At 45.0% G+C, this 12,861-nt stretch overlaps 1 protein-coding gene across 2 annotated transcripts in view; it reads right to left on the minus strand.

Moving 5' to 3' along the window:
* LOC147669874 (tumor protein p53-inducible nuclear protein 2-like) overlaps positions 1–12,861 on the minus strand; it is an 81,590-nt gene that overhangs the window by 42,820 nt on the left and 25,909 nt on the right. For both annotated transcript variants that reach the window (XM_086948185.1, XM_086948184.1), the window contains exon 2: positions 3,367–3,714. In XM_086948185.1, the coding sequence (XP_086804311.1) occupies positions 3,367–3,487 (121 nt within the window). In that variant the 5' untranslated portion in view covers positions 3,488–3,714. The remainder of the gene's footprint in view (positions 1–3,366; positions 3,715–12,861) is intronic.

The following is a 12,861-nucleotide window of genomic DNA, read 5'->3' on the forward strand; positions in this document are numbered from 1 at the left end:
TGTATCGCGCTGATCCACCAATGGATAACAAAAAGGTGTTTACCAGAGGTGGGAGGATAACTGCATTTGTCTCATTAGTGAAAAATGCAAATGTAGTTTAGTGTTGTCTGCATCGTCTCTGGATCCCACAGCCAACAGGGAGGCAATGGCACGCCTGGAGAGGTTCTTGTGGATCACTTGGGGTTGGAAGGTTGGCAGTTAAACCCGATACCTTGTGATGCCTGACAATAATTTGCATTTGAGATTGGATGTAGCTCCTCCAGACTCAAATGATGACAGTAAATAGGAGATAGGTAATTCAGGACGGGAGGGGGTAAAATCGAGGCATGGTCAGAGGGGATCGGTGGTGGTGTAGCAGTATGTAAGTTTTGTGGCGATGGAAGGTATTGTATTGTTGTGTATAGTTTTCTCTTCTTACTCCAGTACTGCCTGCAATACTTTAATGGACAAGTCATTGAGGGCCGGTGAGGGTGACCTGGCACAGGAGGACCCAAACACCCCCAACCTTACGCCAGTTTGGGACTTCTGGCCTCCACGCCAGGTCTAGTTCTCCGCAGGACCTTTACCCGCCCAAGACAATTTCTAGCCTAGTGGTATGCCTGACTCCCCTGGTTACAGATTTACTCAATCTTTCCCTGACTACTGCTAAAGTGCCCGGGTACTGGAAGGGTGCTTCTGTGTCTCTGCTGCTGAAAAAGTCAACTGCTGATCCAACTAAGGACCTATTTCATTATGACCTGTACTTGCGAAAACGTTAGAAAGGTTTATTAATAATCAACGTTATGCCTTTCTTGCAGCTAACTGCATCCTGGATATCGCACAATCGGATTTTAGGCAGCTTCACGGCATTGAGAAAGCGCTATTGGCTGTGTCAGATAATATCAGGCCATTCCTCGACATGGGAACTCCAGTCAGGTTGGTACTGTTGGATTATCAGCAGCATTTGGCATGGCCTCCCACTCCAGTCTTACTCGAAGGCTCCACGAGGCAGGGCTATATGGCACGGCGCTACATGGCTCAGAGACTTCCTTGCTGATTAAACACAACAAGTCCCCTTGGATTCTTTCAAGTCGCGACAGATGCATATGGACAAGGGGGTTCCCCATCGATCGTGCCTGAGCCTCACTTTGTTTAACATCTATATGGCGCCACTGACTCGAATCGTTAGAGCCTGTGGTGTAGAGATCGTGTCAAAGGCAGATGACACGCAACTACTGTTTTCCTTTGGTCCTGATTCTGACAAGGTGAAGAGTAAATTCACAAACTGCATGATGGAAGTCGCTGTATAGATGAGTAACAACTGTCTCCATTTAAACAGCGACAAGCGAGAGATCATGCTTTTTAGTAAGGACACTGAGATATGGTCAGCCTACGCATACACCTAAGCAGGTAGTAAAAAATCTTGGCACAAGGTTGGATCAATCACTCTCCCTGAAAGATTAAGTCAGCTTCACCTGCGGCACATGATTTGCTACCTTTGAGGCTGTTAAAAAAAGCTCTGCCCTGGCTCCCTGATAACGCTAGCAAAACTCTTGTCCAGGCTCTTGTCACCTGGGCTATGGGAACGAACGCCTTGCTGACCTCGGTAAAGGATACCCTGCTGTCAAAACTGCAGGTGGTCCAGAATACTGTAGCGCAACTAATCTGTAACCTTCTATCGCGCTCGCCTTCTTCTCTGATCCTTAGAAAGCTTCATTGGTTGCCTATTAGGAAGCGTGCCATCTTTAAACTTTGCTGTTTGAAACACAAAGCTCTCTTTAAATCCCAGCCAGCTTATCGGTCATCTCTGCTAAATCCTTATCTTCCTTTTAGATGCCTGAGATTGTCAGCAAGGTGTTTTTGGGGATTCCTCACATCTGCACCTCAAGATATGGGAAATATCGTTTTTTTACATGGCCCCCTACCATTAGAACAAACTTCCTTTTGGCCTTCGATCCTGCCTGGACTGCCCTTCTTTCAAGAAGGGGCTTAAGACTTGGCTATTTTAGATGTTCTCCTTCTCTCATTCAACGCAGCACCGAAATGCTTCTTTGGGAGTGATTTGCATGAGATACCATGTGACTAAATAAATAAATAAAATCTTATGGATAGGTAGAGCCTTCAAAGCTCTGGATACCCGCCTCCCAGTTCTTCCCATACATAAAGAAATCCATGAGTCTCTCATTCTATATGCCACACTCAGAGCCACTCAATGCATTATAGCTTCATTAAAAAAGTTTAGCTTGTTCCAATGCTATGCTGTTTCTAAATGTGGGAGTACAAGTACATTTTCATGATCTCCTGAGAGGTCATTGCCACATCTGTGTGTCTGCTCCTGCCCCAGAAGACCTGGAAAAAAGTACCTCCATTATAGCTAGGGTTAACACATGGTTTGGGTCTTGGAGCCCTCTTCATGGCCACAGAGAATGTTTTTTCCAGTTTAAAAAGGAGGTAGCAGTTCCTGCTAGTTGGATGGCCAACCAAGAGCCCTTTGTGTGAAACATAATTCAGTCTATCTGGGTTTTATTGCCTATGTATGAGAAATTTGTAATTTTGTGCCATTTTTCTGTATCCGCCTTATAATACAAGGACTTTTCGGGTTTGCATTGTTGCACTTGTCTCCGCCTCATCAAAGCCCTCATTTGATTGATCCAGGTTTTCTTAAGAAGCTGTCCCGCATTCTCTTTATCTTTTCCATATGTGAACATTTCTAACATGACTCATTAAGGTTGTCCACCCCTCTTCAGTTTGACAGATTAGGATCTAGGTGTAGGAGAACCTTTCCTCTGAAAAAGAAACTCTCTGAGAGGGTATGTTTCCATCATAAATTACACACAACTTAAATCAGTCACCATTTCAGACTTCAGCTTCTGGGCTCTCTCTAACCTGGCTTTGTCATTCTAGAGATGAATAATAGAGAACTCTACGCAATATTACAAGTGTGGCCTTTAGGTTTGGGTGCAATACCCCAAATGTAGCCTACATAACTAGAGACAATAACAACTATTTTTCAGGACTACAGATATTGTGGCTTCGAGAACTTGACAGTGCCACTGATGTGGCTTTGAGAATATGAGACCGTATTCCAGACCTCGACTTCAGAAGTAAAGTTAATGTTCCAGAGGATGCCTCATCAGTGATACATTTCAGTGGGAAGTCTAACCCGCCCCAGTTTACTAATGATTCTAACTCTCCCTGAGCAGTAGGACATTTCACTCTTCTCCATCACCCACCTGCTTTCAAGCATTTAGCATTTAGAATCCAAAAATGGCTCTTCGGCCCAGGACGAGAGAACTCAGTGCCTGGAAACCGCCCGGGGTGATTTGTTGCGCTCTACAAGAATCTCATGATTGACTGATTGAATTACACTGGAACATGTCAGCTCACCTGGAAGGTCGATGATCAGCCAGCCGTCATCCTCCTCCTCTAGGACGAAGGCCTTGGGCTCCTCCTCCAGTCCATCGGAGGAGCTCTCGCTGAAGAAGAGGCTAGTTATTGCCTGAAACATGGCAGGAGTGGTCTCAAGCGAACCTGGTACAAAAACACAGGAAATGGACTGAGGCCGGCCTCAGGATTGGACAGACGTGGTTAGTTTGAGTAGGACTTTATCCACCCTGTCCAATGCAGAACAGAATCACCCTTCGTTCAGAATGGTCTCAGCAAAGACAGTGTCCGTTTAGTGCAAACATGAAGGTGGTTCTCCCGGGTTTCTCTTGCTGGCTTCAGTGCAAAGGCCTGCAAATGAAAAATAAAGCCAGTCAGCACTGTAAAGGATTATATTTATTTGGATGTTTCTGCATAATGTGAAAAACTATTGTCCTTTAATGGTATCTATATAAAATTAAAATACATTTCAATTTGAAAAAGAAGTTTGAAAATTAAAAAATACTGTTGGAAATAAAAAAGCTAGAAATATATCGAATATAATTCAATTTCCATAATTTTGGATTAAACACACTCAAAAAAATCTTCAAGATAAAAACGTAATCAGACTCATTTCAAATAAAAGTACGCTAGCTTATCAATTCCAGTAGCAAATGGCAAATATTTTGCCAAAATACTTTAAAGAGCTCTTTTCTGGTTATAAATCAAGCAAATCAGTATGTGCACATTATCCACCAATGATGGAGTGATGCACTGACATCTTTCGGCATGCAGAGCAACCTCAAGCCTACAAGTTCAATAGTCTGACAGTGGTTTATACACTGTCGACACCACGTTGTTCTGCAGGGAGCTGATACACACGAAACAGCAAATACGAATGTATCAATTTAAGACCCCTTGCTTATTTGCAATATGAAAGTAATGAGACATCTTCATCTCATGGTATATACCCTTTGTCAGAGTTTATTTAGATGGGTCTCAATCTCTGACGAGGGGTCTCAATCCCTGATGAGTTAATTTTTGGCTAATCTTTGCCAAACGTGGAAAGGAGACTGCTTGTGTTGTGTATATACAGATTCCAGGTATAGATGAATCACTGCCTGCAGAACTCGTGCCTTTGCTGGGATTAGTGCAAACTATAATCTAAACTCTTGTATCCGATTGGCTATTCTCAGACCAATGAACTCGTTTTAAAGCTATGACCTTCTGTTGCATCTATCCAATTGAATAGGTTCTGAGCCCAGACTGCTGCCCTCTGAGGTACAAAATTGACTAATTAGCATTATTTTCCAGAACAATAGATTGTAAAGCTCCATTTCCAATCATGGCATTTCAGAACTCACCGTGGAGATCTGGCCAGTCGGAATATGTTTCTACCAGGCAAGTCTTCCTGACAGCCCAGAATCGGATCCAGACAGCAGGGGGCAGTCTCAATCACAAAGGCTGCGGTCTCTGAAAAGTGGTCAGGAAGGGCGGTTGAAGAGGTACCCTGTCCAGCCCTACTGCCAATTCAGACACCCCACCCTACCAAGAAGCCTCTGTATTTCTGCACACATTTCCCACCTGCCTGTAGCAGTCCGGCTGCTCGGGCTTGTACATGGGAAATCAGTGACTGTGGTTCTATTTTCTTCATTTGGTCAGAATGAGACAAAATGCACCTGCAAATAGCATTTTCATGCTTGGATACATGAAATGAAAGGCTTAAGAACTTCATGAGGGTAGTTCAAATAATCCTGCGAAACTGATCTCCTGTGTCGTTAGGCTTTCTGACAAACAAACACGTTACCCAGGGTGCTCCAGACATCTGCCTACGCATGATGTAACGCTCTCGAAACAGACAGCATTAGGGCCAAGGACACAAACGCAATCTTGCTGCAAAAGAGAACGTGCCAAAATCAAACCCACAAAACGAGTATTAAGTGCAAATAAACAAACAATCCGATCCCAACTGTTCAGCCATGCAGCAACAGCACATGGATACAAAAGACGGCCCGCCACCCAATACCATCAGATGTCAGTCATCTTTTGCCACACATTATCAGGTGATGTCACAGACATATCCCTGGTCACATACCATTAAGCAACGAAATAGAGTACCCCGGGGATTTACCGTGGAGTGATGCTACAGAGACATCCCATCCCTGGCACACACTGGGACATGATGTAAGAGATCCTTGTGGTACATGCCAGGGCCGGATATCACAGGAACACTCCTGGCACAAACTGTGGAGCGATACCACAGAGCCCCCTCTGGCACACATCACAACGCAAGGTCAGAGATCACTGTATTACATACCAGGAACGGTTATCAAAAAGATCCCTGGCACACTTTATCAAGTGAAGTTACAGAGTCCCCCTGACTTCCCTCGCACACATCAGAACACTATGTCAGAGATGTACTATGGAACACCATGTCCTAATGCCACAGTCCCAGAGTAGCTACAGGGTCTCAAGGGATTTGTGCAGCGCAGACCATTAAATAAAGCAATGGTTTGTCACAGGATAAGAGATCTGGCAAACAGACAACTGCTCACGAAGGCCTACACCAACAAGCACCATGTTAAACAAATGTCTTGCAGACCTGTGGCATTAGCACTGTTCCAATCTGCCTCGACCATACAACTATGTTTTTTGGCTCCCACTGGGTCATAAACTGCATAATGTCTTACAAGGTCCAGATACCATGAAATCAAAAAAGGTTCCCCTTTTCTGAAACTTTTGCATTTACTCCCTAATCTTCATTCAAATCACATGGGGTCAGGAACGCCCCACGCACTGTGCAGGGAATGTACCACTCGCTCAAGCTTCAAGGTCAAATGCACATACAAGGTCGCGCCTCACCAATAAATATGATCCCATCATACCTCAATCCTTTAGCAACTACTGACCAGCCAAGACTAGGTTTATTTTGATTGTGTCACACAAAAGGGCAAACAAGCATATGCAATGCAATAGGTCTCGAATTTGTGAGAGTTTAAGCTATTGGCATTGTAAATGACACTGCCTTTTATTTACCTGTTTTAATAATTAACACATAAATAAAAGGCATTGTCATTTACAATGCCAATAGCTCAAACTCTTGTAAATGCGAGACCTATTACATTTCAAAGAAGTGGCCGACATTTTCCTGTGCTGCTTGGAAAGTGAAAGCGCGCATGGCGTGCTGAATGTAGCAGGAAAGCATGTCGTGCCTGCAGTAGGAGAAACTCATTAAAGAAAATAGTGCTTAAGACTAAATAACACGTACCCGTGTAACAACCAAAGTAAAAGGGCCAGTACTCATGGGAGGTTACAAATGAAGTCAAGGCGGTACTAAGGGGGGACTAACAAGCCTATTAACGAATCAGAAGCTAGCGTTTACAAAGGACAATGACTCAAGCCAATTACAAATATGGGCGGCGAGTAAGCGGGGCTTCAAGTCCATACTCGAATACAGCTTCCTGCGCATAGCAACGCCTCCACTGCCCAGGCTGGACCTAAAAATATGGAGTACCCAACTGCTGGAAGAAAAGAGGGGTGGGGTCATTTGCACGGAATCAATGGATGTGATGCAACGGCCCAGACAGCCATCTCTCTGCATGAGTTATTCACTGAAATCCTTAAATTATATCATAAGATTGACCGGAAGTTGAAGTCCTTCCCAGGTATACACAAGAGTTTACTTGCATGTCTCAATCCTCCATGGACAGATGATACGGAAGCTGTTTCCTATGTGAGGAATTGCAGTACACATTCGTGTAAAGGTTCAAAAGGTGGTCCCATGAGTCTTGTAAGAACAACATTTAGGTTCCACACTGGAGAAGGTGGTAACCTGGGGGAATTAATTCTTTTTAATCCTTCCATAAATGCTTTAATAGCAGGTACTCTAAAAAGAGACACATGTTGTAAATATGCTGCAATTGCTGCAAGGTGCAGGCGTATCTTTGTAAATGTAAAAGGTAGCAAATGATATTCTGGATTGAAGCATCCAGGGGATCAATTTGGTTATTGTTGCAATAAATGGCAAATCTCTTCCATTTAGCAGCATAACAAGCTCTGGTAGTAGGTCTCCTGGCCTCTTTAATGATGTTCATACAGTCTGGAGGTAGGTTAAGATAACCAAACTCTAAGACTTCAGGAGCCAGATCGCCAGATTCAGTTTATTTGGGTCTGGATGTCTGATGTCTCCATGGTTCTGCGTTAGCAGGGATGGTGTCAGGCGTAACTTTTGATGTGGAACTAGAGAGAGTTCTAGCAGTGTGGTGAACCACGGTTGGCGTGCCCATGTGGGAGCTACCAGGAATAATTTGAGAGACTGTTGTCTGAGCTTGCGTACTACTAGTGGTAGTGGCGGAAAAGCATACACAAATCTGCCTGACCAGTTCATCCATATCGCATTGCCCTTGGACAGCGGGTGTGGAAACCTGGCGGCGAAGGTTGGGCTTTTTGTGTTTTCGTGTGTGGCGAACAGATCTATGTCTGGATGCCCCCACTTGTGAAAGAATGGTTGAAGAACTTGCAGATGTAGTTCCCATTCCCATTCAACAGATCTGCTATCTGATTGTGAACCCCCTGGAAGGTGCTCTGCTAACAGATATATGTTTTGTGGAATGGCCCATCTCCAAATGTTCTGTGCGAGCACGGACAGTTGTAGAGAGTGTGTCCCCCCCTGTTTTTGTATATAATACATAGCTGTCATGTTGTCCGTCCGGATTAAGACAGCTTTGTCTTGTACTTGAAATGTTTTGAGTGCTAAGAATATTGCTAGCAGCTCTAGATGGTTGATATGGAACAGTCTTTGTTGAGTGGTCCATTGGCCTTGAGTTGTATGATGTATGAGATGGGATCCCCATCCTGTGAGAGATGCGTCTGCTGTGAGAACTATTTGTGTAACAGGTCCGAGGAACGGCCGCCCCTTTGTCAAGGTGTTCCACCACTGCAGAGAGCGATGTGTGCGGCTGTCTACCAACACCAGGTCTGTTAGTTGCCCTTGAGCCTGGTTCCACTGTTGTGCAAGACATTCCTGTAACGGACGCATCTGCCATCTTGCATATTGTACTATGAAGATGCAAGATGCCATCATGCCTATTAGTCTCATGAACACTCTAGCTTGCAGAGATTGTTGATGTTGGAAGACTGTGACTAAGGCTTGAAAGCTCTGTATCCTTGCTGGACTGGGATACGCTAGAGCTGTAGACGTGTTCATTGTAGCCCCTAGATATTGATGTATATGAGAGGGTTGCAGGTGCCACTTGGTGTAGTTTATTGTGAACCCTAAGTCGTGCAATGTTTGAATTGTCTGATGTTTGTGTTGAACACACTGATTGAATGACTTGGCTTTTATGAGCTAATTGTCTAGATAAGGGAAGACATGTATTTGTTGTCTCCTGAGATGTGCTGCTACTACTGCTAGGCACTTTGTGAATACTCTTGGTGCTGTTGTAACTCTGAATGGAAGGACTTTGAATTGATAATGTTGTCCTTCCAGTACAAACCTTAGATACTTCCTGTGAGCATGATGCATAGGAATGTGAAAGTAGGCGTCCTTTAGATCTAGTGTTGTAAGGAAATCGCCTTGTTGTTGCAGTGGGGGAACTTGTTGTAAAGTGATCATATGAAAATGATCTGATTGTATGTAATGATAGAGGGGCCTGAGGTCGAGAATTGGTCTTAGCGTCCCGTCCTTGGGTATTAGAAAATACAGCGAGTAAACCCCTGTTCCTTGGTGTTGAAAAGGAACTAAATTTGATTGCATCCTTTTGAAGAAGTGACAGGACTTCTTGTTTGAGCAGAGTAAGGTGTTCTGCAGACATTGGACGCTGCCTGGGTGGTATGTGTGGAGGGGTTGCTGTAAGTTCCAGGCAGTAGCCATGCTGGATAATTTGTCTTACCCACTTGTCTGTTGTGATGGAATTCCAGACAGGTAGGAACTGTGTTAATCTGCCCCCCACAGGAGTGGAATGCTGTTGGGGAGCAGAGGAAAGTCACTGTTTTGTGGTGGAAGAGGTTTGATTATTGTTGTTACCCCAACCTCTTCCTTTGTTGTTGTTCCCTCTACATCCTCCTCTAAAATATCCCTTGTTAGAGGATGTTTGTGTGTTAGATTTGAAGGATGTTGTATTGTCTGCTCCAGTCTGTTTGGAGCCTCCTCTGTAGAAGGAGCGACAAAATGATCTTTTAGCTTGTGTGGACTGTAAAGCTCCCATAGATTTGGCAGTATCTGTATCCTTCTTCATCTTTTCAAGTGCTGTGTCTACCTCTGGTCCAAACAATTGATTTTGGTTAAATGGTTGATTTAAAATGGTAGTTTGCACTTCCTGTTTAAATCCTGAAATGCGTAGCCACGCATGTCTTCTAAGTAGGACACTAGTGTTTACAGCTCTAGATGCAGTGTCTGCCACATCAAGTGCACACTTGATGAAGGCATTGGAAATTAGCTTGCCTTCTTGTATAAGGTTGTTTGCCTGCGCCTTATATTGGTCAGGTAGATGTTCTAGTAGTTTTTCTAACTGATCATAGTGAGCCCTATCATATCTTGAAAGGAGGGCTTGTGTGTTAGCTATAGAAACAGAAGATGGATGGTATAAACTTCTATATATAAAGGAGTTACGGTGGATATTATTATCATCATGCTCTGGGACTTCAGTACTTTCTCACTGGATAAATGCCCTGTAGCCAGGTTGTGGTGGGAGGTGGCGGGAAGGGCACCAGTCCTTGGCAGCTTGCTGTAAGCACCTTCTAATATTCTGGAATTAAGTAGGCGGAGGTCTCCGCTCCCACAAAGCTCCACTTAGCCCCCCACTGTGTTTCCAACACACTTACCACATGACCCACAAGTCTGGTCAGACTGGAGCGGATTGAGTTCCTTCATCGCAACACCCCAGTATCCTGCAGTTAGGCCTAACCCCCAAGAACTTAGGGTGGAGCTGCCCTGGGATCATCGTGTGCATTAGACTGTCTGTTAGCCCCTTTGGGGAGGGTGTCCCGTTTGACTTTGTGTTTTGTAGCTCACTGTTGCTTGATTTCTATTTGCTGGCTAAATTTGTTTTAGATTGTTCACTAGGTCTTTATCCCTCCTGTGGAGCATCGCCTGTTTACAGTATTGTTCCAGAAGTGCTCGCTTTCTATGTACAGGCTTTTCAAGTTCATTTTTATTGTGTCACATTTGCTGTGTACTCAAAGAAAAAGGTCAAATGTTAGGCTCTGTCTTCAGAGGGATCTTGGTTTTAACTTTTTTTTAGGACTTCAAAGTGAGAGCTTTTTTGGGACTATCACGCTGTGTACTTGGGGTGTGCTGGAGGTAGGCTGTCAATGTTATTTTTTCTAGCATACAACTACTTTGAAATGTTTGTCACTGAACTGAGCAAATATTTCAAATTTTATCAAAATTGTGGAAGCAATAATGAAGCACTTTTTTTTGTAATTCTGAAATGTGGTTTTAACTAAAATTTTGATACAATCAAAACAAATCAATACACTAGGTGATGCCATTTCCACACATTAACAAGTAAGTAGGAGAACATCGGCTCTCTGAGGGCCAAGCTCAGGAAACATCACCCCACCAAAGACACGCACCATCCCCCCACAAAGAATCAGTCCAGTCATGAAAACACTGTAACTACTCGAGCACTTACCCACATAGGTCACTGCAACATCATAAGAAGCACAAGGATTGGCCGAGACTCCCAGAGCAGAGATTCACTGCAGAGTACCACTTCAGACAGGTTAGAATAGAAGGCTGCAATCCCACCCCAGCAATCTCTTCCGGAGCACCAAAGTGTAGGAGTGTGCCTACCTCCTCAAACCCCTTTGCTCACAGGACCATGGGTCAGTGAAGGATGAAAAGTCATTCAACTCCGCCTCTCCTCTCGACGCCGAGAGTCACAATGTGAATAAATGTAACAGAGCACCGACAGCACACCATTACAAAGATAATGAGTACCACCAAAACTTTTTTTCATGGAATGGGTGGTAAAATTATAAACAGCCTCCTAGAAGGAGTGGCAGAAAAAAAAGGAGCTAAGTAAAGTACTTCAAAAAGTGTTAAACATTAAACAAGGGACCAACAGTAGAGAAAGGCAGAGGTGAAGCTTGGCACTACGAGCAGCCTGTGTGGCATACAATTCTCGGGCTGGCCTTTTTTATACAGTACCTAGGCTCACTTCTGCGGTATCACTACATGGTTAACATGTTTCCCTGTGAATCGTGAACATGCAGGAAATACCTAGACCACACAGTATTAGTGGCATTTTAATTAAAGTACTTCATGCAATGTCTGTTTAAAGACCTGTGTTAGAAATTGGATTTTTGGTAGGCTAGGACATGTGCCAAAGCCAGGCAGAAACCACCACTCTAGTCAGGATAAGGCAGTTACACTCCTAAAATAACCCCTGCTCACCCCCGTGGTAGCTTGGCACGAGCAGTTAGGCTTATCTTAGAGGCAGTGTGTAAAGCATTTGCACCTAACCAGCAGCAATACAGTGTAGGCACTACAAAAGGACACAACACCAGTTTAGAAAAATATCCAATATTTTTATATACTTAAGACAAGACCAAAAACGATAAAAAAAATCCACAGTACTTAAATATCTTGGTTATCAAAATATGCTTGAAAAACAGTTCCCTGATGTCCACAGCTCAGTTCGGGGCCATCACGGCATAGTGAACAAACAGCTCCAAACAGTTCTGTCTGACCGCGGTATCGCGGGCCAGTAACGGTGTCGGGAAGACCCGTAAAGGATACCTGTTAGAAATACACGGCGTCGGCGACCTCTCGTTGAGCTTCCGAAAGCCCGGCATCCGCAGGCGTTGGTCCCGGAGGTCGCTGCTGGAGTCGTCGGGCCCTCGAAGTCACACGGCTTGCAGATCGATATCCTCTCTGTTGGAGTCAGGAGCGATGGTGTCGGCAGATGTCGGGGCTCCGGTACGAAGGGCAGTGGTGCGACGTGCGGTGCCCTCAGGTCGCTATGTGAGCAATGGCTCGGTGGCAGCATCAGATGGCATTGTCGGTGAGACCAGGGTAGCGGTGCGAGGTGAATGCAGTGCTCGTCGCAGTGCTGGCAGGTCGTGGTGCAAGCAGCGTCGTCGTTATTGCTGAAGTGCTATCGTCGGCTACCAAACTAGAGTCGATGGTGCTGGTAGGCCAAGGCTGCGGTGCGGGATGAGGGCGATGCGTCCTGTAACCTTACGTGCGCTGCTCTCAAACCACGGCGCAAGCAGTGGCGTAGATTTCGGATTGGAGCGGCTTCGTCTGGGATACCAAGGCGTCTTTGTGAAGCGAGGTAGTGCAGAGTGCGGTGCTCACAGGTCAGGGTGCAAGCAGTGGCTCGGTGGCGGTGTCAGCAGGCGTTGTCGGTGAGACCAGGGTCGCAGTGCGGGGTTGTGGCAGTGCCCTCTGCGGTGCCTTCAGGACACAGAGTAGGCAGCGGCATCATAGACGTTGTCGGGTTGCTTTTCTTGCAGCACAAAACACAGTCCCCAGTGCTGAGGCCAGAAGAGCTTGAAGTCTTTGCGATTCCT

The sequence above is a fragment of the Lissotriton vulgaris genome, unplaced genomic scaffold (genome assembly GCF_964263255.1).
Source record: "Lissotriton vulgaris unplaced genomic scaffold, aLisVul1.2 SCAFFOLD_898, whole genome shotgun sequence".
In the NCBI taxonomy this organism is placed as follows: domain Eukaryota; kingdom Metazoa; phylum Chordata; class Amphibia; order Caudata; family Salamandridae; genus Lissotriton; species Lissotriton vulgaris.